At 35.2% G+C, this 25288-nt stretch overlaps 1 protein-coding gene across 1 annotated transcript; it reads left to right on the plus strand.

Moving 5' to 3' along the window:
* Window positions 1–15825: 15825 nt before the first annotated feature.
* On the plus strand, window positions 15826–19635 carry MS3_00000578 (uncharacterized protein). The gene is made up of 10 exons (XM_051208290.1): window positions 15826–16031; window positions 16141–16459; window positions 16518–16648; window positions 16689–16770; window positions 17502–17590; window positions 17700–18018; window positions 18077–18207; window positions 18248–18329; window positions 19061–19149; window positions 19259–19635. Exons 1-10 carry the CDS (start codon window positions 15883–15885, stop codon window positions 19623–19625), a joined length of 1758 nt encoding a protein of 585 aa, XP_051065376.1. The 5' UTR covers window positions 15826–15882; the 3' UTR covers window positions 19626–19635.
* Window positions 19636–25288: the final 5653 nt, after the last annotated feature.

The following is a 25288-nucleotide window of genomic DNA, read 5'->3' on the forward strand; positions in this document are numbered from 1 at the left end:
AGATAGAAAGCTAATTAGAATATTCAGAAGAAACATTCACACCTAAATCTGTCAATCAGTCAACTTATATGTACGAAACTGATTAGTGGTGATATATATCTTCATTTTAGTGATTTATACCATTCCTCTATATGTCAAGCCTCTCACACAATTTATCTCATATCCATATATATTTGAGGGAATTTCTTGTCTGAACATTGTTTAAAACGTATGTTTCAAAACATCTGAATTACAAGAATAATTCTTATAACCTGAAGATATTTCGAAGCTTCTTCTTCACCGATAGGATTTTATTGTTTATCATCTATTAACAAACAACTCTCCTAGCCCAGTAAGCATCAGATTACATACTAACTAACATACTACTTATTTCCCGCTAATCTATGCACTGACAATCAAAATCAATCAACATTGGTATTCAATGAATTATTTAATGTTTCACATATTCACAAGAATTACTCTCTTCTAGGTCAGTCAATCACTCAAACCGAACGTCACTCACTTACCGCATATTATCTTATGTTCCGATTGAAATTCTCTATACATAGACATTGAATGAGTTGTGTAAACCTATTGAAAAATAAACACATTTGATCTAATATCTGTCCATTGTGATTCATTGTGTCCGTCACATACAACCGATTATTGACATTTGTCATCGTGAACACTGCACCGATCACATTGTTTGTTAATTATTCTAACGGAATTTCACAATATTGAGTTTAATTACACTTAGTGATCAAAATATCTATCCACACAACAATCTATCTATCTATAGTCGTACAGTATCACAGATTGACATCACAATTCATTCACCTCTAGATTGTGTAGTTGGTTTCATACCTTCACTCATTCCATTATTCTCTCAACCAAATCAGAATTTACACTACGTGATCAGTACTGAACAGTCCTCACTCATCAGATAATATTTGACATTTCACAATGATCTGATCATTGTGTGTATTTATGTCTCATGTAATCAGGCATTTTGTATGGTGTATTTCATTTCATTCATCAGAAATTTCTCGATCATTATCGTGCTTTACTACACTCACGCATCCTGATCAAATGTTAGCAGATGACGTGTAGTAATGTCACTGTTGCAATTATTTTAATCCTTCTTCCACACTCTCTTCACACTTCTATGGTGACTTCAATAAGACTAATGATTTACCATTTCCAATATTATCACATTTATGCTTCATGCGTCAATGGAGTTCCGTCAACTCCAACTAAATTGTTGCTTACTCAAAATGAGTGGTATTGTTTAATTGATATGTCGTTGCATATACTCCAAGATCACACAACTTTGGACATCATTGATAGTGTTGTTCAATAGTACGCCTCTTGTAAATATCAATAATTTTCTGTGTTTCATTTCAAGTGTTGTTGAAGTGATATTTGTTTGTTTATTGTTCATTTTGTTAATTACATTGCATCTAAACCATTATTCATCATCAATGTGCGATTCTATCTCTATTACAGCAGAATGATATATTCTCTTGTAATGCTCGTGTCATCATATATTATAACACTGAGGTGGTTACACAACCGAATCCCTCATAACATGCCTATTACCTACATTCTTCCATATGTTGAGAGGACTATTGTAACACGTCGAAGAGGATTGAATGAAGAGAACAGAAAGAGATCATAACTACAGAGAGGAAACTCAAATACTACTGACAATGTAAATGATACTAATCTAACCTAGTTATTACTCACAAAAGTGAGTTCAACTTTGTAATATGGTTGAAAATACTGAATTGGCATTGTCAATTTTATTAATTGAATTGAATGATACCAAAGCTATTTGGTCCACTCTTCATGAAGGCCTTGTGCTGGTCAAAAAAGTATATTAACCGAAAAAAAGAAATAAATTTATTACGTCCAAAAGTTAATGTAGCAATAAACAACACATAAGATAATAACAGAAATAAAAGTTTAGGGACGTTACTTAAATCAGCAGGTTTTCGCACGTCTTGTTGATTTTGGTACCAGAATCCACTGTTATAGGTAAATAATAATTCCAATGAGTCGATTTCGCTCCAGTAGCATATCCGAACGTAGAATGTACTGTGAATGTTACAACAGTCTATAAATATAGATGATAGTTAATTAATCGTTCCGTTATTACATCCACAAACATGATAGAACGAGAGATGTATATATAAAAGTGTATTTGATTATGATCAGTTAACTATGTCATGCTATGTGGGATTCAAAAACGGAAGGAAGGATGCAAGTATTGAAGGTCATATACTGAAACAACAAGTGAAATCGATTAATGATAAACGTACAGATTGTGAGAATTGTCAAAACAAATGCAAGAGATATCAAAAACTATTTACAAAATAGGTTTATTAAGTCTATCTCCACAGCATAGAACTTGCTGTTCTTATGGAAAAAACCGATTGTCGGCATGGAAGTCCAGCTATCTTAGAAAACATCACTATGTCAAATTTACTGAAGTTTTCTTTTGAGAAACTACTTATCTTTACAAAGTTTAATTACCTGATTATCCAAAAGTATAGCATTTTGATTAAGTCAGTCTTGATAAACTGTTCGTCAGATAGCCAACATTCTAGATACTGTATTTGATCTCTATTGATTGAGCAAGCAATCATTAAATGAAAAAGTAATGAACATCTTCATCAGAATCGTTCTCCATAGAACTGAATCCAAAACACATTACAGTGTCAACAATATGCATAGTAGACACATAGTGTGACATTCTACATAGATAAAAATAATATTGAACATTTCATCATTTTCGCTACTCATTACGTAATAGGTAAGTGCATTGTTTACCATCTATGTATAATTGTCTCCATATCGATCTCACATCATACAACTCCATACCATTTTAATGATGTCGATGAACATTCTGACCATCAATACATAATACCCATTCATTAGATCTCTATACTGAATGACATAATTAGTTATTACTTATCATTATTAAATCAGTAGTCATTTAATTGATATACAACTATTAAATAATCAATAACAGTATCAAAGCAGCATGATAATCAGTATTTAAAATGGGATAAATATGAGAATAACGATAAATGATTGTGATTAATTAAAACGAAGTAACAATGAATGGATTTTATACAATATCACCACCATGAACTAATACTTGATTATATTGACAGACTGAATATCCCTGTTGAGAACATTGTAAACTATGTGACTAAAAGTGATGTGGTAATTAATTGACTGAAGGAAATATTCACAAATACGTCGTGATATATTTTAAGAAATTCAAACAATCTGTACCGAAATTCACTGATATTTATGATGAAATTACACGAACATTGAAACGATTACCTGAATGAGCAAAAAAGGTTTATGAAATTCACAATGCCTGTACAGTAATCGTCATATCAATAAGACGTTTGCCACAAGAACAATATGTTTAGTTTCACATAATCCGTATGTCAATAAGGCACAAAACATACGGTGATTTATTTCGGTAATTCCAAATCATTGATAATAATAAATGTGATCACTCACTGACAAAATCCTACACGACTAAACAATTTTAAGTAATCGTTTGATATCTGTGTCACTTACTATTTATACTTGTAAAACGAGGAAACACTTCAATTACTACAACGCAAAGTAAGAACATCAGGACTGATATAAGTGAAGAGTTCATAACACCAAAACACGACAACCACAACAACCGTAACAACTAGAGTCGAATATCCACTCGTCTATATATTCATTCATACACCCATTTCGATTATTCATTACAATGAGATCATATATATGAAGAATATTCAAACTGATAACAAAATCACACACTACATGTCATACTCAGCATAGTCCATGTTCATTCAACAATACATGAATGATGCATCTTGAATGAAACATCACATTCAAATCAATTAATGTTATATTGAATAAAATATGAACACAGGCAAATCAAAATAAATTTCACTCTGAATAATCATTATATTGAAATAGAAAATGGATGGACTGTTGAACAAGAATCACCACCATTAGTCAAACAATATTATCTTGTTTATTGAATCCGTCATATAAGATGGAAATGTGACCTGACCAGTGCCATAAATGCCTTCTAATAAGAAACAGTCATTCATTCAATTATACCTTGTAGAACAGGTGAAAAGTGATGAATACAGATGATAATATAGATGAGATAGATAATCAATGCGTGATATGTGAAACCTTATCAATTCCACGTTATTATACTGTGAGCTAATTATTGTAAGCTAATTATGCTTGAACTAGTTTTAATTAACAGGAAGAATGTTGAATTTGCTTTCATAGTTTCTTTCTCTGTGTTACTCTTAATTTGAAGTTTTTTCTTTCAATCGATTTATTTAGTTCATTCATGTAATTGTATTACTTACTTACTTACTGATTTACTTACTTGAATACACCTTTTGCCCTCGTTGAGGAGCATAAGCTGCCAACCATCATTCTCCATTTTACTGTTTACTGGAATATGCTTTCCACTCGGTTCCAGTTGCTGTTTATTCTTTCGATGTTTGGTTTCAATTCTCGACACAGTTTGCTATTTGGTCTTCTTCTTTTCCGTTTCCCTTCATTATTCCAATTTGTCACTTCACTCTTGAAACAGTTAAAGTATTTCCTCAATGGATGACGTATTTTCTTAATTTCATCTTCACCCTCCACCTGGTATTTTTAAAAGTTTCGATAGATTTCAATGAGAAAACTGTAGTCGATTTCGTCAAGCAGAAACAATACTGAATAACAGAAGTAGATTAGTCACAACGTTCAAAATTAGACAGTTTCCGAAGTAAATAGTGTTATACATACTAGCATATACAAATAAGATCGTATGATCAGAAGTGGATAAATTACTGTAGTGTAGAAAAAGCTGTGGGTAAATAACACGAATTACACATGGTGAGCATTAAATTAAATGGAACTAACTCGAACTACTGAATACAAATAAGTAGTATAGAAGAAACGTAACAAAAAGTAAGCATTACACAATATTCGAAACTTTACTATGTAAAGTAAATAATGAAATAGACATCAACGTTGTCTGAATTAGACGGTCACTTAGCATGATACATACTTATTCCACATGTGTTACTATGCGTACAGCACAAGTTGACTACTACGAATCGTCTACTTAATTTGTCTTTGGAATTTCCTTTCTAATTGTTGCCAAAAAAGCTATCAGTTCGTTTGATGACTGACTCCAAATCCCGGAACCATGTGTTCTTGAGTAAATTGGAAGTTGTCTATTGAATTGAGAATTTGATCTTTATTATTCTGTATATAATAAACATGAAAATATAATTATTTCAGTAGGATTAATGGAAGGATGAAAAGAATTCACATAAATGAGACAAAAAAAAGCTGTAGGTCACAAACGTAGATGATCAATGCTCAATGGTCAGAAGCCTAATAGACCTAGATGGGAATGCTGCAAACAACAGCTAACTTCGAAGTCACATCACGCGGTCAACAACCTAACGTGGATTACCCTCCGTTCATGGAGTGAGATTAATTGATGCGTGTTGGTTTTCCCTAGACCTAGACAGCGGAAAAAACAGAGAGGAACGCCGACCGCCATTGCTTACAAATATGGCAGATATAATAATTCCCGCTTCATTTCGATTGGTCGCTAAACAGACTGACACGATCATGAACTCGAGTCGAGTTTAATTACAGCCTTATGTTACATGGTAAAATTTCAAATACTTTTCAGTCAATGACGTTTGTTCTAAGCTTACTCGTTGTTACGTTTACCCTATACTACTCATTTGTATTCAATAGTTTGAGTTATTTCCATTTATTTTAATGTCCTCCATGTGTAATTCGTGTTATTTCTGCTTAGCTATTTCTACATAGTACAGTAATTTATCCACTTCTGATCATACAATCTTATTTATGTAGGGTAATGTGTGTAATGTTATTTATTTCGGAAACTGTCTAATGTTGAACGTTGTGACTAACCTACTTCTATTAGTCAATAATGTTTCTTCTAGTCAAAGTCGAGAAGTGTTTTCTGACTGCAATATATCATTGTGATTAATTGAAAGGTGGATTTGCTTCGATGATATTATTTTAATTTAATGGACAGATGGATGTCTCATCATTCGAGATACATAGGAAACTGGTAAGCAGTGCATGTTGGGTTCCAATGGTTTTGTAAATAAAATCGGTCTATGAGGTGAAAATAAACAAATATAACTAATATGGATAGAGTATCATTGATTCTTACATTGCTTTAAGTCTTCATCCATATGGAGCTGAAAACTAATCTGATCTTCTTTCAGTGATAATATTTGTAGAGGCTATGATAATGTTATTAACTAGGTAAAAGAAACACACAAACATAAATATCCAGTTGGTGGAAATTATTTCAAAAGATGAGATGTGAACTTTTAAAAATACCAGATGGCAACTGAAAAGAAAATTAGGAGAATACGTCGTAAATTGAGGAAATCATTTAACTGCTTCAAGAGTCAGGCGAAAACTTGGAATCCAGAAGGGAAACAAATAAGAGAAAGATCAAATAGCACACTATGCCGAGTTAAGTCAATAATTATTTGTAAGGAATGGTGAAATGTATATTTGGATAACTTGATAACAAGCAGCAAAATGATCTACCTAGGGTGAAATTTTGGGCCACCACCACAATTCATTGATCACTGAGTGGTAATCAATGTCAAGTATGTCAAATCATTGTTAGTGCAGATCAAATGCTGTCGATCAAGTTACAATGTGGCCACTTGTCTAGGTGACTATGTTGGTATAAGATGGTGTTTGAAGGTAGTCAACAGGAAACCCTAGACCCGGGACTTGACACACATCACATTGACCACCACTCAGTGATCAATCAATTGTGATTACATCTCAGTCCTAAAGGAGGTCGGTCACAGCCCGGATAGCTCAGTGGTAAGGTCTCTGACTGTGAAGCTGGGTAACACGGGATCGAACCAGTTCCCTCAAGATTACAAGTAGCACAAGTCCTGGGTCCAGGGTTTCCTGTCGACTACCTCCAACCACCATCTAATCTCTCTAGGCCACCATAGCAGACATCAGAAAGATAAATAACAATTGGAGTCAACTGGAAAGTACTTCCCAGTTTAATGTTGGATGGAGAATAATGGTTGGCCGCTTATGCTCCTTGACGAGGAGTAACAAGTGTAAATAAATAAATAAGTTATACAATTATATGAATATACTAAATAATTCAATGGAAACGATAAAAACTTTAAATTGAAAGAACCACATGTTTGATTTCAACATGGATTGCACAAAAAAACCACAACCTAAAACGCTACATAAATTATTCTACTTATAGTGAACAAATAATCATTTTAATAGAAAGAGAACTGTCATTTCATATACATAGGCTGAAATGCAAATGCATAATGTGCCAAATCACATCATAACAGTACGGTTGTTGTGGGTTTTTTTTGTTTTATTATCAGGTCACACAGTTACAAACCAACAGTCGACATACATAATTTTAAACGAACTTTCGTTATAGCATGTTTACTATCGAGTTACACAGCTAGATACGCTCTCATTACCAACATAACCGAACTTCGTTAATTATAAGCATCATTAGAACCTTGAGAATCTGTCTCGACGAAATTCAACAATGAGAAATAGTTATAGTAATAATAATGAGAGCAAACGTCTGTGTGTATGGTCTCTGAAATGGTCTTGAAGAGGAGTCACGTAGTTGGACGAAGCACCGCTTAAATTTCCACTGATTTTAAAATAATGTTAGTCAACGACGAATTTCTAATTATAATCAGACTAGTCTTCACAAAATCTGTAAATAATATTTAAACATGACTTCGAGGAAGTTAATTAAATAAACAACAATAAAACTCCTTGAAATATAAGCATGAAAATTTGTGGAGATTGGAGTAGTTTCGCAATTGACCGTCGTTGAATTCCTGGAAGCACTGGACAGTCGTTTGGTAGTAGTATGAGAATCCTAACCCGTGCTTATCCACGTTCCTACAAAACTCAAACCCAAGACGTTCAGACTCAAGAGCGGACAGATAACGTTCACACCACTAACGTGCTATCCAATGGTGTCAATGTTTAGCTTCAATCAATCCATGCTCTAGCGAGACCCATCATCTGTTCCATGAGACGTATGTCGATCTCACACTCGATGCAGACTGAACTCCAAAGGTTACGGTCTCTCACTACTATTAAAATTTTATTTTTATCTGGAATTAATGTGTGGAGAGTTAAAAAGACATAGTGTTTTTTCATCAATATAATTCCAGTGATTTTTCAAATATATGGACAAGATACTCTTAGTAAGAACTTCTTTCACTCTGCTTACGATTGTTGGTCACGTTCGGAGGAATGATGTTTTGAGAATATTGACCGAAATTATCAACTATTTCAGAATAAAGATTATTTTCGGTTGATATCTCAGTTCTTAGAAGGTGAAGAGAGATTAATTCATATATGAATTGAATTTTCCCTCGACATTTTGCATGTTAAAACGATGTTTGATCAGTAAACTTGAAATAAATCGTTTACAAAAGGTGGATGTGATCGATTAGTAATTTTAGATTGATAATAGTTATAAAAAGAAAGTAAACTTGGAAATGGCAAATGTCGACATAGACCTCGAAATCGCTTGTGATCGATGTAAGTTGTACAGATCCAGTTCACAATCATAAGTGTATATAAATCTGTAAATGTTTGGAATAAACCTGTTTACTGAGTGTAAATAAGTAGTATGGAATATTACGCATAAGAGTGGATGAGAAGTGAGTAAAGACATAATGTAAAACACTCAAAAATTTCCTAAATTCAATAAAGTACAACATCACTTTAGTCACACAGCTTACAATGTTCTCAACAGGGATATTCAGTCTGTCAATATAATCAAGTATTAGTTCATGGTGGTGATATTGTATAAAATCCATTCATTGTTACTTCGTTTTAATTAATCACAATCATTTATCGTTATTCTCATATTTATCCCATTTTAAATACTGATTATCATGCTGCTTTGATACTGTTATTGATTATTTAATAGTTGTATATCAATTAAATGACTACTGATTTAATAATGATAAGTAATAACTAATTATGTCATTCAGTATAGAGATCTAATGAATGGGTATTATGCATTGATGGTCAGAATGTTCATCGACATCATTAAAATGGTATGGAGTTGTATGATGTGAGATCGATATCGAGTCAAATATACTTACATGCTAAACAATGCGCTTATCTATTACGTAATGAGTAGCGAAAATGATGAAATGTTCAATATTATTTTTATCTATGTAGAATGTCACACTATGTGTCTACTATGGATATTGTTGACACTGTAATGTGTTTTGGATTCAGTTCTATGAAGAACGATTCTAATGAAGATGTTCATTACTTTTTCATTTACTGGTTGCTTTTCTTAGGATAGTCGGAAAAATATACCAATAATTATCGTGTTAAGTCTATGGTGGCCTTGGACCTTAAATGTACATTTCCCATTGGTCGATGTTTGTTTCACTTGTTAAATACTGTGTAAATATTGTTTTCTATTTCATGGTACGATGTGGTTTGTTTGGTTAGTATATAAATAGAGTATGTCTGAAATACAATGATTCATAACTCAGAGGCTGTGACTTGCGTTCTTGACTCAACTGGCTGGGACAGACTGCGAAGCGGGACCAATCAGGGCTCTAGGTCATCCGTACGTGTTTACGTGTCACTGTCACAGGAGCGATCGATAAAACGCTGCTTATCAAAACCTGCAGTCTCTCACACGTTACAACAGTTTGTTCGATCTTCCATCAACAAATACAGTTAAGTGAATGAAGCGAATAACCTGTTTCTTCCTGAAATTTATTATTCCATTGTAAATATTTAAGGACAGCGTTTCCTGGATTGTAGGAATTTTTATCGTTTACTCCAGGGGCTGTTATCCATACAAAGTCTTACTGCAATTGAATTTGATGTAGTCAAATCTTTGAATTGCATAAATTCCCCAACGATTACTCATAACTAGATGTTTCATTACATCTTACAACTTTGCAAGTCATTGGAAACCAGTAGCTAAAGGTTCATTGATGAACTTGTGAATTGTATCTGCGATACTCAAGTTGCACTTAACTGGTTATTTCATACTCCTATTTCACACATGATTTGTCTTATGTTTATAAGTTCTCAGTTGTTGTGTAACTTTTTATTAAAGTAGTCTTCAATACTTTCCACTTAATAAAGATAAATTCGGTTGGAAAGTTCGCGCTATTTAAATAACATAAAAATGGTCCAGATTGTAAATATTTAAAATGAGCTTCATTATTAGCGTTTTTCAATATATAACTCAGACATATTCATCGCCTTAATATCATGTCCCCTACATCAAGGTCGGATTGGAGGTGTAAAGGATTGGTTGGATTGATTGCTGAGAATCTCGATCAGAAATCTGTATTAAAATGTCAATTTTTATTGAAGCCTATCTTCAGTTAAATTTTTTATAGGCACAGTTAATGTGGCAGACGTCGTTCTACGTCTGATAATTTTTGCTCTAATGAATATAATGAAAGATTGTATGGGTCAAAATTGTTCGCAATAGCTGACTTGTCTTCACTGCTAGTGTTCACGATGTAAACTATGTGTTCTCAGTACCCAAGTTAAAATAATGATGATATAAAATTTGAGATTAATATCGTACTCTTCTATTGAATTCAATCAACCCAATTTATATCGTTAAGAAGGAAATTTTAAGACAACAGAGCAACTTTTCGCTTCATATTTAAAACCTGCTCAGCTGAACCTATTTACGGAGCATTACATAATGCTGGACAAACAGACTTTTTAATATTGACTTATATAGAACTCCTTGGAATCTTGAAAAGTGAACAGACAATCCTTTATGTTACTATGATATATGGTAGGTCATGTCAGTGGGAAATGCTCGGTAGCTTTTTAAATAACCCTCTTTCTGGAGTACATCACTACCAGAAAATATCTCCAAACATTCAGTGATTGGTTTCATCATTGAAGTCGTCCATTTTGGTAGTAAATCCTGACAATGGTCGCACTTGCATCACGGAAGATTTTGGTGGCCCTGGAATACCTGACTCCAATTCGATCATGTGATCATTGTTATCGATTTATACATATGGTCAATCCTTGTATATAATTATCGACTTAACTCGCGTCAGGGAATAACTAAATTAAAGAAATTCAAATGCGAGAATAGATGTTTGAATACGTATGTCCTATACAATTGTTGGACGGAGTAGGCAATCAGAGAAACGAAACGAAGAGGTGAGTGCGAAGCAAGTCAGATTGGAGATGGCATATAAGCCAACTCACTTTAATTAAGCGTTACTCAATATTTACAGTCAAATGTAATCGAGGTGATGTGAGACAATGCGAAGTTAGGCAAGAGAAGGAAAAGCGAAGCGGGGCGAGGCGAATAATTAACAAGGTCAAACTGTGACTCGAGAAGAATGAATAGACTGGTCTGTCCAGAGACTAGAATAACCTATGTGGGCTCGACATAGGGCCAGTTACTACAAGTTATTGGCCTGCTTTGTATGGTATCAGTCAGAGTTGTTATTAACACCATATCGATTCGCCAGTGTATTTAAGATCAATAATCAAAACTGCAGTGACACGATAAATATTTTATTATAACTATTCTGATTTCAAGTATGTGACAGCAGAACCGAAAAGTTTCGGCAGTGAACCATTCATGTGTTTCATTAGTTTTTTACATACAATTGCAAGACTACTTTTTATATACCATGAGTAATGACTTTGACCGCATGAGATACATTGTCAATTTCAACGGTGGCTGTGATTAATTTACTAAATACTGATTTTAACATGTATACGACCGAACCATTGTCACCAGAGAAATGAGTAAAATTTCATCGAATCCAAGTGTAGGTAATACTTTTAATTAACCAATACAATAGTTTGGATACAAAACGTTGAGTTTGAAGTGTTTCAAGTTGACAATTCCTGATTCTCAATTATGGGATATTCAACTAGTTAGTCTTAGTAACATTATTAAATTGTGTCTAATATTGTGAAAATATCAACTGAAGAATATTTGTAGATTGTCTATTGAATTGAGAATTTGATCTTTATTATTCTGTATATAATAAGCATGAAAATATAATTATTTCAGTAGGATTAATGGAAGGATGAAAGGATACTCACATAAATGAGGCAAATAGAAGTTGTAGATCACCAACGTAGATGACCAATGTCGAATGATTGGAGGGCCTACTGAAGTTTGACGGGAACAGATAACTTCTAAGTCACACCCCGTGATCAGTACCTAAAAAAAACAATTGAAGTATCAACAAGATATTTTCTTCTACAAAAAATAAATGTACTTTATATTCCCACATATTTGAATGACCATAACAACACATTCTCAATGAAATTCTCACAGTAATGAGAGAAAACCAATGCGTGTGAACGTATCGGTAATCTATGGAGAGAATTGTGAAGAACAAGTAATTTTATCTCATCTAAAATATGAACAAAGGAATATACTTTTGCAATGTTCCCACAAGATTTTAAATTTTATTTTGTATGTATTGTTAGTATAAATTCACTTGATATTGTTTTGGCTTGTATCTTCCCATTGTGGTTTAAGACTACAATTGATCAGTCTGTTATTGGCATATCTGCATACTGTGCGTATGCCTCGATATTGCCTTAATTCACAAGCTTTTTGTAAGCAATGATGCACATATGCCAATAACAGACTGATCAATTGCAGTCTTAAACCACAATGGGAGGATACATGCCAAAACAATATCAAGTGAATTTAAATTCACCCCATTGCACAAACAAGTGGCAATCATGAATCAGTAGCTGAATGGATAACGTGATGGCGTTTGAAGAGAACGGTACTGGGTTCGAGTCCCGGAGTGAACCTCAACTCAGTTGCAGGTACATCCAGCTGACGAGTCCCGAGTAGGACGAAATGCGCGGCCTGGAATCCACTTCTAGCCACTATCCATCATTGCTTCAGAAAATATTGTTAGTATAGTTATAATCGATTGGTCACTGAGTAGTAACCAATGTTATTCATAGATTAGACCAATGTCTAAATGACTCAAGTTATACCCGTTTCATTAATATTGAAATAATCTTTTGAAGACGAGTGTCAAATAGCGTGAAACGTAAATGAAGAAAAATTTCCTGATGACTACCTTGAACCAAATAAAAACAAAACATTATGTGTACTAGATGTTCAATCATTTAGACTGATGAAAAACATTATAATTCGATAGACAGATATTGATTAGGAATTTGTTCAAAATATCCATTTACTGAAAGAGATTGTTCATCTAAAGTTGTTATTATCAATATAGAGAAAATATAAACCAATACAAATCAGTGGTTAACTTATATATTTATTACAAATAGTTATCCAAACTAGTAGTATGTTTAAAAGTGTACTCTTCTTAAACCTGATATAATCTTCTGTTTGAGTATAAATACATTGATTTAACTGAAATCATGAGTCATTTGAAGCTAGATCACCATCTGAAAACTAGAAGCACTGTATGGCCGTTTCGTCCATGTATGGGACTCCTTGTAGATCACCAACGTAGATGATCTATTTCAAAATGACTGGAGGCCTACTCGAGTTAGACGTGAATGGTGTGACAAACTAACTAATGTCGAAGTCACACCTCATGGTCAGCACCTTACGTGGACTACCCCATCGACGTATCAAGGTACCATAAATGCTTTGAAGACTGTACAACACAGAGGACGTTATTACAGAAATATATTAGTTAAAGTAGATACAATCGAAAGTAAGACCACTGCCGCATGGGCCAGTCCATGGTATACAGTTACCTTATGAGCATTGGTTGTCCCTGACCTAGACGAGGACCGATGATTTGCTGGATACTCAATGACCCGACTGCCGGATGATTTGGCTAGGGCTTAGTGACATTTCGCTGGCCCTACATCCTCAACAACGCGCATTCACGATCCCGCACCATGCGAGATTCCAACACAAGACCTGTCAGTCCCGCGCCAGAAGCTTAACCAACTAGACCACTGAGCCGGCATCCAATGATGTTAGTGTCTAACGTCAACCAATCCACGAGAGACTGATAGGTCCTGGGTTCGAATCTCGCAGGGTGCGTGACTGTGGATACGCAATGCTAAGGAGTCCCACACTAAGACGAAACGACCGTCCAGTGCTTCCAGGTTTTCCGTGGTGATCTAGCTTCAATTGACTCATGATTTCCATCAAAAACTTAATAATCTCCACAACCCCTAAAAAACTGAAAGAATTAATCTTAAAGATTATTAGAAGATATCAAGATGTATGTATAGAGTTTAGTTTTTAATATGCCAGTCTAGTACATAAGTAATGTCAAAACAAGTTGCTTAACATGTGTATGTATAAGTGAAGAAAACACATCTTATTACTAACTATCATTCAGGCAACATATTACACGATCAAAATAACTCTACTCTTATACTACTTAATATAAAGATTCATACTTAGGCATATTTGTACTATTAAAAATATATGAGAATAACAATTAAAAAAACACTTAGAATTTCCAATGAGATAACAGAGATAATACAATTAAGAAGACGTAGATAAACAAACATAAACAAATGGAGGAATGGATGGACTCGGATAATTCACACAAACGCAAATAAAACTGCATTGAAATCATTACACAAAACCATTGAAACAACATACTAAACGAAAGTAAATGTATAACATACTGATATTATACATTCTCATCAATAATGTCTACTACGTGAACACCAACAGAAAACTCGACAAAAACAGCGAAGACATTATCGAACTGCATAGAAAATACAGACAGGATTTAGTTGATTGTAAAGTTGATGGACAACCTCCAGCTAAATATATGTCACCATTGGTAAATCACTCACTATTCAATAATTTCTTCAAATCATATACGTAACGCTTATTTGTAGAAATGGAATTACAATCTGGCTGCACAAGCACAAAAATTGGCGATCAATTGCACCTTGCAACACGACAAACGTCATTCGGATGAATTCCGTTGGGTTGGACAAAATATTGCTCTCGGTCCAACCATTAAGTCGTAAGCTCATTTCTATTCAATTCACTGTTTTCTGATTCAGAGGAGTAGATGCTTGGTTCAATGAGCACAAATTATACGACTACAATCACAACGACTGTATGAAATGTTTGCATTACACACAAGTAAGTCCATTCTCATCCAATTCAACATAGTTCAACATACCCACAGTCATTTGCCACTCACCATTCACACCTATTATAATGCACCACGAATGTGTGATAACAATCAAGTGGTTTCACTTTTCTACAGAAGTGACTGAAAAACACATGTAAATACACGTAATCCTATCATTGCAGTTATGCACATAGGTATCCACAACACTTGATCATATTTGAGTATGTGTGTTTGGTTGAGAGTTGAAGTGATTCGGTGGAAAACAACAGATAGGAAATTTGTCTCTGACCAGCATGTACTAAGACTGACGAGTGCATTCAAATCCTAATCAATCTGTCAACAGTAGTGGGAACACACAAACACAATATTGCAATCTACTCAACAGAAATTCATTGTGTATTGATGGAAGATGACGATGTTGTGATGGGTGAAATGATTTCGACTGTTGATTGACATGAGACAGAATGAGTGGGAGAGTGAGGGAGTGATTGATTGAGTGATTGAGTGAATCAGTGGGTGTTCTGTAGAATTCAACTAGTTATCATAACTGCACCAAGTGTAAACATACTCATTCAACACATACTGGAATTTCCACGTGTATCTCCTTCACTTGACAACATTATCTCCATCATTTATAAGTAATGTATTTACACACAGGTCATGTTGAAACATAGTGTAAATGCCTTGCAATTGGCCTACCGAACGATCACATTATTTCCTTGTTCACATTCCGTTTCAGATGGTTTGGGCCAAGACCACAGACATTGGATGTGGAGTTGCGAGTTGTCCAAAGTACGGTCTATCAATCGTGTGTAATTATGGTCCAGGGTAAGTGATTGCTCTTGATGATGTTGGAAGAGGTGGTATTGTTTGCAATCACCTTGTTGTTGTTCTCATAGTGAATGTAACTGTATTTCTATTGTGTTGAATGTTTTAGTGGTAATTGGAATGATGAGAAACCATATGAAGTGAAATCACGTGAATTGTGCCCGAAAATGCAGAATATTCCTAAAGGCAGTTTCAAAACGATGCATGATAATACACAGCGTGCACCATTATCAATGGTGAATGTCAACCACAAGTTCTCAACGACCGGTTCAAGTGGAATTAGAGTTCACAATCAACCCTCTACAGGTTTGCAAAGACCGTTGGATGACAAAAGCCTCGAAATACTCGAACTGCATAGAAAATACAGACAGGATTTAGTTGATTGTAAAGTTGATGGACAACCTCCAGCTAAATATATGTCACCATTGGTAAATCACTCACTATTCAATAATTTCTTCAAATCATATACGTAACGCTTATTTGTAGAAATGGAATTACAATCTGGCTGCACAAGCACAAAAATTGGCGATCAATTGCACCTTGCAACACGACAAACGTCATTCGGATGAATTCCGTTGGGTTGGACAAAATATTGCTCTCGGTCCAACCATTAAGTCGTAAGCTCATTTCTATTCAATTCACTGTTTTCTGATTCAGAGGAGTAGATGCTTGGTTCAATGAGCACAAATTATACGACTACAATCACAACGACTGTATGAAATGTTTGCATTACACACAAGTAAGTCCATTCTCATCCAATTCAACATAGTTCAATATACCCACAGTCATTTGCCACTCACCATTCACACCTATTATAATGCACCACGAATGTGTGATAACAATCAAGTGGTTTCACTTTTCTACAGAAGTGACTGAAAAACACATGTAAATACACGTAATCCTATCATTGCAGTTATGCACATAGGTATCCACAACACTTGATCATATTTGAGTATGTGTGTTTGGTTGAGAGTTGAAGTGATTCGGTGGAAAACAACAGATAGGAAATTTGTCTCTGACCAGCATGTACTAAGACTGACGAGTGCATTCAAATCCTAATCAATCTGTCAACAGTAGTGGGAACACACAAACACAATATTGCAATCTACTCAACAGAAATTCATTGTGTATTGATGGAAGATGACGATGTTGTGATGGGTGAAATGATTTCGACTGTTGATTGACATGAGACAGAATGAGTGGGAGAGTGAGGGAGTGATTGATTGAGTGATTGAGTGAATCAGTGGGTGTTCTGTAGAATTCAACTAGTTATCATAACTGCACCAAGTGTAAACGTACTCATTCAACACATACTGGAATTTCCACGTGTATCTCCTTCACTTGACAACATTATCTCCATCATTTATAAGTAATGTATTTACACACAGGTCATGTTGAAACATAGTGTAAATGCCTTGCAATTGGCCTACCGAACGATCACATTATTTCCTTGTTCACATTCCGTTTCAGATGGTTTGGGCCAAGACCACAGACATTGGATGTGGAGTTGCGAGTTGTCCAAAGTACGGTCTATCAATCGTGTGTAATTATGGTCCAGGGTAAGTGATTGCTCTTGATGATGTTGGAAGAGGTGGTATTGTTTGCAATCACCTTGTTGTTGTTCTCATAGTGAATGTAACTGTATTTCTATTGTGTTGAATGTTTTAGTGGTAATTGGAATGATGAGAAACCATATGAAGTGAAATCACGTGAATTGTGCCCGAAAATGCAGAATATTCCTAAAGGCAGTTTCAAAACGATGCATGATAATACACAGCGTGCACCATTATCAATGGTGAATGTCAACCACAAGTTCTCAACGACCGGTTCAAGTGGAATTAGAGTTCACAATCAACCCTCTACAGGTTTGCAAAGACCGTTGGATGACAAAAGCCTCGAAATACTCGAACTGCATAGAAAATACAGACAGGATTTAGTTGATTGTAAAGTTGATGGACAACCTCCAGCTAAATATATGTCACCATTGGTAAATCACTCACTATTCAATAATTTCTTCAAATCATATACGTAACGCTTATTTGTAGAAATGGAATTACAATCTGGCTGCACAAGCACAAAAATTGGCGAACAAATGCATCTTGCAACACGACAAACGTCATTCGGATGAATTCCGTTGGGTTGGACAAAATATTGCTCTCGGTCCAACCATTAAGTCGTAAGCTCATTTCTATTCAATTCACTGTTTTCTGATTCAGAGGAGTAGATGCTTGGTTCAATGAGCACAAATTATACGACTACAATCACAACGACTGTATGAAATGTTTGCATTACACACAAGTAAGTCCATTCTCATCCAATTCAACATAGTTCAATATACCCACAGTCATTTGCCACTCACCATTCACACCTATTATAATGCACCACGAATGTGTGATAACAATCAAGTGGTTTCACTTTTCTACAGAAGTGACTGAAAAACACATGTAAATACACGTAATCCTATCATTGCAGTTATGCACATAGGTATCCACAACACTTGATCATATTTGAGTATGTGTGTTTGGTTGAGAGTTGAAGTGATTCGGTGGAAAACAACAGATAGGAAATTTGTCTCTGACCAGCATGTACTAAGACTGACGAGTGCATTCAAATCCTAATCAATCTGTCAACAGTAGTGGGAACACACAAACACAATATTGCAATCTACTCAACAGAAATTCATTGTGTATTGATGGAAGATGACGATGTTGTGATGGGTGAAATGATTTCGACTGTTGATTGACATGAGACAGAATGAGTGGGAGAGTGAGGGAGTGATTGATTGAGTGATTGAGTGAATCAGTGGGTGTTCTGTAGAATTCAACTAGTTATCATAACTGCACCAAGTGTAAACGTACTCATTCAACACATACTGGAATTTCCACGTGTATCTCCTTCACTTGACAACATTATCTCCATCATTTATAAGTAATGTATTTACACACAGGTCATGTTGAAACATAGTGTAAATGCCTTGCAATTGGCCTACCGAACGATCACATTATTTCCTTGTTCACATTCCGTTTCAGATGGTTTGGGCCAAGACCACAGACATTGGATGTGGAGTTGCGAGTTGTCCAAAGTACGGTCTATCAATCGTGTGTAATTATGGTCCAGGGTAAGTGATTGCTCTTGATGATGTTGGAAGAGGTGGTATTGTTTGCAATCACCTTGTTGTTGTTCTCATAGTGAATGTAACTGTATTTCTATTGTGTTGAATGTTTTAGTGGTAATTGGAATGATGAGAAACCATATGAAGTGAAATCACGTGAATTGTGCCCGAAAATGCAGAATATTCCTAAGGGCAGTTTCAAAACGATGCATGATAATACACAGCGTGCACCATTATCAATGGTGAATGTCAACCACAAGTTCTCAACGACCGGTTCAAGTGGAAGTAGAGTTCACGAACTTCGCCCTCAAATTCAACCTATTCCTTTAAATATTTTTGGAAATAATGGTCGTAATACCCGGATTATATCGACTTTCGGAAACGAAAATAAACATATGTTTTCAAAGAGCGTTCGTGATGGTAGTAGCCTTGTCTATGTACAAGGACAGCATAATAATAGAAGCGTACGATACAGGAATTGATTGAATTTACTTGGCAAATATATTTGGTGCCTCCATGTCTATTTCACGTATCTGTTTTCAATTTTGTTTTCACTTCTGTAACCCAGAACCCTCTCTGAATTTATACTCATTACTTACTTCCATTGATATGCAGCACTATTTTGTGTTGATATTACTCAACTATATGTATGTGTGTAGCAATTAGTCATAATTTATAACTTATAATTGAATATATTTCATTCAAATCATATTGTTTTGTGTTCTGTAATTCATGTGGTGAGTGAGAAACGATGTTGGCAAGTGTCATTGGAATGATACATTTAATGAATACGTTCATTATGTGTTGATTATTTCATCTTTGTATGTGCATTGTGTATTGTGTGTTGACTGAATTTCACGTTTATTTAGCTCATCAATGTAACTAGCAACAATAATAACTTCATTCAATATTAAGCTTGTAATTCAACAGTAAATCCTTAGCTTACAATACATTTCAACTAAATTCTCCTACTTTCTGTGTCAAATTTAATGACATTTTTGTTTCTGAGACTATGAATTTCTCGTTATTAATTGAGTGGTTTAGCGCGAGACCGACTGGTCATGCGTCCGAATCCCGCGAGGTAGGGTCGTAGATACGTACTGCCGTGGAGTCCCACAATATGGTGAAGCGGCCGTCCAGGGCATATAGGTTTCCTATAGTGGTCTAGTTTCAATTGACTCATGATATCAACTACTGACATCTTTATAAAATTTAATTACCTGAATATACATATGTATATACAGTTTTGATATTTTTGTAATGTGATCTGAATAGAAGTGAATGTTTATTCAAACTATGGAAGTTTCAATCATTCACACTTAAAATAAATTGTAGATTCAAACCTGTGAGTATATCATTTGATTGCCATTATTCATATCCATGTAACTCACTCATAATAAAACGGATATTTCAAATAGAATAAAATAAAGCATTTTTAACCAGTCGTTATTGAAAAACTGTAATAGGAAGAAAGAAACTGTAAATAATTGTTATTAATTAATGAAACACTAAGAAATTTTAATTTTCGGCAAGTTTTTTGCACAGTTCTCGAATATCACAAAACCAGAAGAAACTTTTTTCTCAGACTTACCCATTTTTGGATAATTTTATGGTGAGAAGTGAGTTTTGAGAATAAGTTTTATAGTTTATTCCTAAGTCTGTTGAACTAATTCCTGAATACGTTATCTCCTACTTATGAATAATCCATTTATATAAAACAAATCATCTAATGTCTCATCTACTGTCACATATATTCTAATCGACATCAAACAGTGACTTTTTCTGTTTATTTGGTGTCACTGACTGTGTGAAGAAATCAAGGTTTAACGTGGAGACTAATTGTGACTTAGCCTCGTTAGTCAATCGCCTTGATAACCGCTATTACATTAATCCCACTGGTTTTGTATTCAGAAGACAATAAGAAGCGGTGACCACAGTTTATTAACGGATAGCACAGATAACAAAATTACAAGTACATCGATCGCATTGGTGCAGAGAGGCTAATGTGTGTGTGTGAGAGGGAATAAAAGGACCAATTGATAGTCAAATCGAATTAACGAACAGCTGGGCAATAGGCAAGGCAAGGCAAGGCAAGACAAGGCAAGGAAACGTTTAATAACAGGATTCAATCACATATATACATGGGAAAGAGAATGATTCATCGAGCGATAATTAAGCCACCACCATTTATACTTGAGATATGTGAGTAGGCTGTCACATGTGGTCAAGCGTTCACGTTTATACAGACATGATAGTGATCATAATAATAATAATAATACAAAGCAAGAGACGAATATCATTGTCTGTTGAATAAGTTCATAAAATGGCTTGACAGAAATTAACCATAACCGTAATTAACCGAGTGAGTGCTGCTATCTTCTTGTCATTTATAAACGTCTATATGTGAATGTTGGTCATATCTCCTGATTGGAAACATAGTATTGTATATGTTGTTTTTTCTGTTATTAGGATGAATGTCTAATTTTAAAGACTCGTGAGAAACCAATTTTATCAGTTGAAGAGAAAAAAACTCGGAATGTCTTAGTAAAATACAGAAACCATCCATTAAATTCTTCAAGTCTGAGATTTTGGCGCGAAATTCATTCACCCATTTGGCTAAATAGAGTCTTGGCATTAGAGCTGGTGTCAGTTCGTGATGAAAAACCATAAATGTAATTCCTAACATTAACCATCCACTGTAAATCATAATTGTTATGCTTCAAAATGCTTGCTTTATAACCCTCATTTAACCCTAGTAAGTAGGTAGACACTGTCAAGGTCAGTCTAGCGTCGCTCAAAGGTCGTCCATTAATTATAGTCTCACCATTTTCTCTTACACAATTCATCATCCTCTGATTCCGGTTGTTAATACAAATACACTCTGTTCATATTGCCTTTCGCTTCACTTCGATTTTCTCATCCATTCGCTGCGATGCATTCTACTTCCGATTCGTGTTGCATACTACTCCTGTCAACTGACATATGTAGCATATTGACGATATTAAAATCTGAATAATGGGATCCAATCTATCCATAAGTCCTTGAAACGTGAAGAGAGTTTATAGCTTGTGGAATTCGAAAGTAAGTAAAAGAAACTGATTGGATATAGTTGTTAGTTAATTGCATAGTTTATGACTGCCCGTGGCTTGATTGTCTATCCAATATAATACTCAAAACAAAACGGACTAACATTTTATAATATAAAAACAAGCGAGATTGGCTAAAGAAATACATTGACTTAAATAACCGAAGCGAAAACCGATAAAATAAATCTTACCGAATGACAATTTGCGATAACACTTAGTGTATTACATTAATAGAGTAATTTCAGCACACTGAAACATTAAATTATGCAGCTACACAAAAGAGACAGCGGAAAAAACAGAGAGGAACGCCGACCGCCATTGCTTACAAATATGGCAGATATAATAATTCCCGCTTCATTTCGATTGGTCGCTAAACAGACTGACACGATCATGAACTCGAGTCGAGTTTAATTACAGCCTTATGTTACATGGTAAAATTTCAAATACTTTTCAGTCAATGACGTTTGTTCTAAGCTTACTCGTTGTTACGTTTACCCTATACTACTCATTTGTATTCAATAGTTTGAGTTATTTCCATTTATTTTAATGTCCTCCATGTGTAATTCGTGTTATTTCTGCTTAGCTATTTCTACATAGTACAGTAATTTATCCACTTCTGATCATACAATCTTATTTATGTAGGGTAATGTGTGTAATGTTATTTATTTCGGAAACTGTCTAATGTTGAACGTTGTGACTAACCTACTTCTATTAGTCAATAATGTTTCTTCTAGTCAAAGTCGAGAAGTGTTTTCTGACTGCAATATATCATTGTGATTAATTGAAAGGTGGATTTGCTTCGATGATATTATTTTAATATAATTGACAGATGGATGCCTCATCATTCGACATACATAGATACTTTGTGTATATTTCACTTTTTTCATTACAATATCTTGTTTCCAGAAAATGTTCTTCTTTTGAATTCGGGAATGCTTGCATTAACAAAAAACTATACTCCGATTTGCTTTGTTAATTAATAAATAAAATACCAATAACTACTGAATACCTAATCCTTTGTTGTATGATAATTGAATGTTTATTGTATATTTTTTCTTTTATTTGATTAAAGTGGAGATGCAAAGGATGGACAAATCAGTCCTTGAAGACACTAACTTCTAGTCTGAGCCATGTTGGTAGATTCAGACTACTTGTTTGGGGTCCGCGTGATTATCATAACCAATGGTTGGAGACTCTGGGTGACATGGCTCAGAGTCCATCACAATGGCGTCGGTGTATACACTTTCTGTCTTTCCTTGAACTAAGAGATTAAAATCGCTTCATATCCTTCTTTCTACGAACTAATTCTTTCTTCCTGTATTATATCCTTATATGTAGTCTTTCTTTTATATATTACTTACTTACTTACGCCTGTTACTTCTAGTGAAGGAGCATAGGCTGCTCACCAGCATTCTTCATCCAACCCTGTCCTAGGCAATCCTTTCCAGCTCCTTCCAGTTCCTATTCAGCTTTTTCATATCTGCTTCTATTATCCGACGTAATGTGTTCTCTGGCCTTCCTCTTTTCTGCTTCCCTTCGGGATTCCAAGTTAGGGCTTGCCTCTTGAATTATTCTACCCATCTGTTCCGCTGTTGTCGAATTTCAGTGATTCGCTTGCCTTCTTTGTCTTTGACCGGCCTCTCTGGTCTACTGTATTTCCCTGATAGTTTCTTCGTTGTATCGTAAAGCTGTTTCATGTTTCCATCTCTAGCAGCCTTTTCTGCCGTGGTTGCTAGTTCTTCCACGTATTTCTTCTTGTCGGCTCTAATGCTACTCTTCACTTGTTTGCTTGCTTCTATGTACTCAGCTTGTGCTTGGACTTTCTCTGCTCATGTTCGGCTGTTGTTAATTGCTGCCTTCTTGTTCTTCCTTTCTTTGATCTTGTCCAGTGTTTCTATAGAGATCCATTCCTTATGATGGTGTTTCTTTAGGCCCAGAACCTCTTGACACGTTGAAGTTAATGCTTCTTTGATGCCTTCCCAGTTGTCCTCCATAGTAGTTTCTTCTTCCTTCAGTAGATCTTGAAAGGCTTGGAACCTGTTGTTCAGAGCTATCTTGAATTCACTGAGTTTGTCAGTATCTCGAAGGAAGGCTGTATTGAACCTTTGTAGTGCTGTTTGTCCACTTGTCCAGTTCTTTTTTAGCTTCAGTTTTAAATTGGCTACAACTAGGTGATGATCTGAACCTATGTCAGCACCTCTCCTGGTTCTCACATCTTCCATTGTCTTTCGGAACTTTTTGTTGATGCAAATATGATCTATTTGGTTCTCTGTAGTGTGGTCCGGTGAGATCCATGTAGCCTTGTGTATACGTTTGTGTGAAAATATTATGCCTCTTATGACCAATTTGTTGAATGCACATAGATTTGCAAATCTTTCTCCATTTTTGTTTCTCTGTCCCAGTCCATGTCGTCCCATGATATCTTCATATCCGGTGTTGTCTATTCCGACTTTGGCATTTAGATCTCCCATCAGAATAGTTAGTTCCTTTCTTGGGCATTTCTCAATGATTGACTGTAGCCGCTCGTAGAACTGATCTTTAATGTCGTCGTTGCTATCATTGGTGGGTGCATAACGTTGGATAATATTCATTAAGATCCCCTCCTTCTTTGTTTTGAATGATGCTTTGATGATTCTGGATCCGTGAGATTCCCATCCTACAAGTGCATTTCGTGCTACTTTGGACAGCATAAGAGCGACTCCCTGAGTGTGTGGAGCATTGTCCTCCTCGTGACCAGAGTATAGCAGCATCTCTCCCGTAGCTAGCCTTTTCTGTCCAGCTTGGGTCCAGTGGGTTTCGCTGATTCCCAGTACTGCTAAGTTGTATCTCCTCATTTCCATTGCTATTTGACTGGTCCTCCTGGTTTCCCACATTGTCCAAACGTTCCATGTACCTATAAAATCTTTTGCTCTGGTTGTTAGAAGGAGCATCGGCCTCGTGGCTTCCGAAGGAGCTCGGCTTTCACCATGGAGTGTCGTAATTCTTCTAAATGAAGACCTTCTAACTTCCAGGGCAGAGTTAAAATGGTTTGAATTATTTTTTCTAGTAAGAGTTTTTTA

This window comes from Schistosoma haematobium, chromosome 6 (assembly GCF_000699445.3).
Source record: "Schistosoma haematobium chromosome 6, whole genome shotgun sequence".
Classification (NCBI taxonomy): domain Eukaryota; kingdom Metazoa; phylum Platyhelminthes; class Trematoda; order Strigeidida; family Schistosomatidae; genus Schistosoma; species Schistosoma haematobium.

Coding starts and splice junctions, on each gene's coding strand:
- MS3_00000578 (XM_051208290.1), top strand. CDS start 15,883: ATGCCTTGCAATTGGCCTACCGAACGATCACATTATTTCCTTGTTCAC. Junction 18,208..18,247: donor CTCGGTCCAACCATTAAGTC/GTAAGCTCATTT, acceptor TTTCTGATTCAG/AGGAGTAGATGCTTGGTTCA. Junction 19,150..19,258: donor GTGTGTAATTATGGTCCAGG/GTAAGTGATTGC, acceptor TGAATGTTTTAG/TGGTAATTGGAATGATGAGA.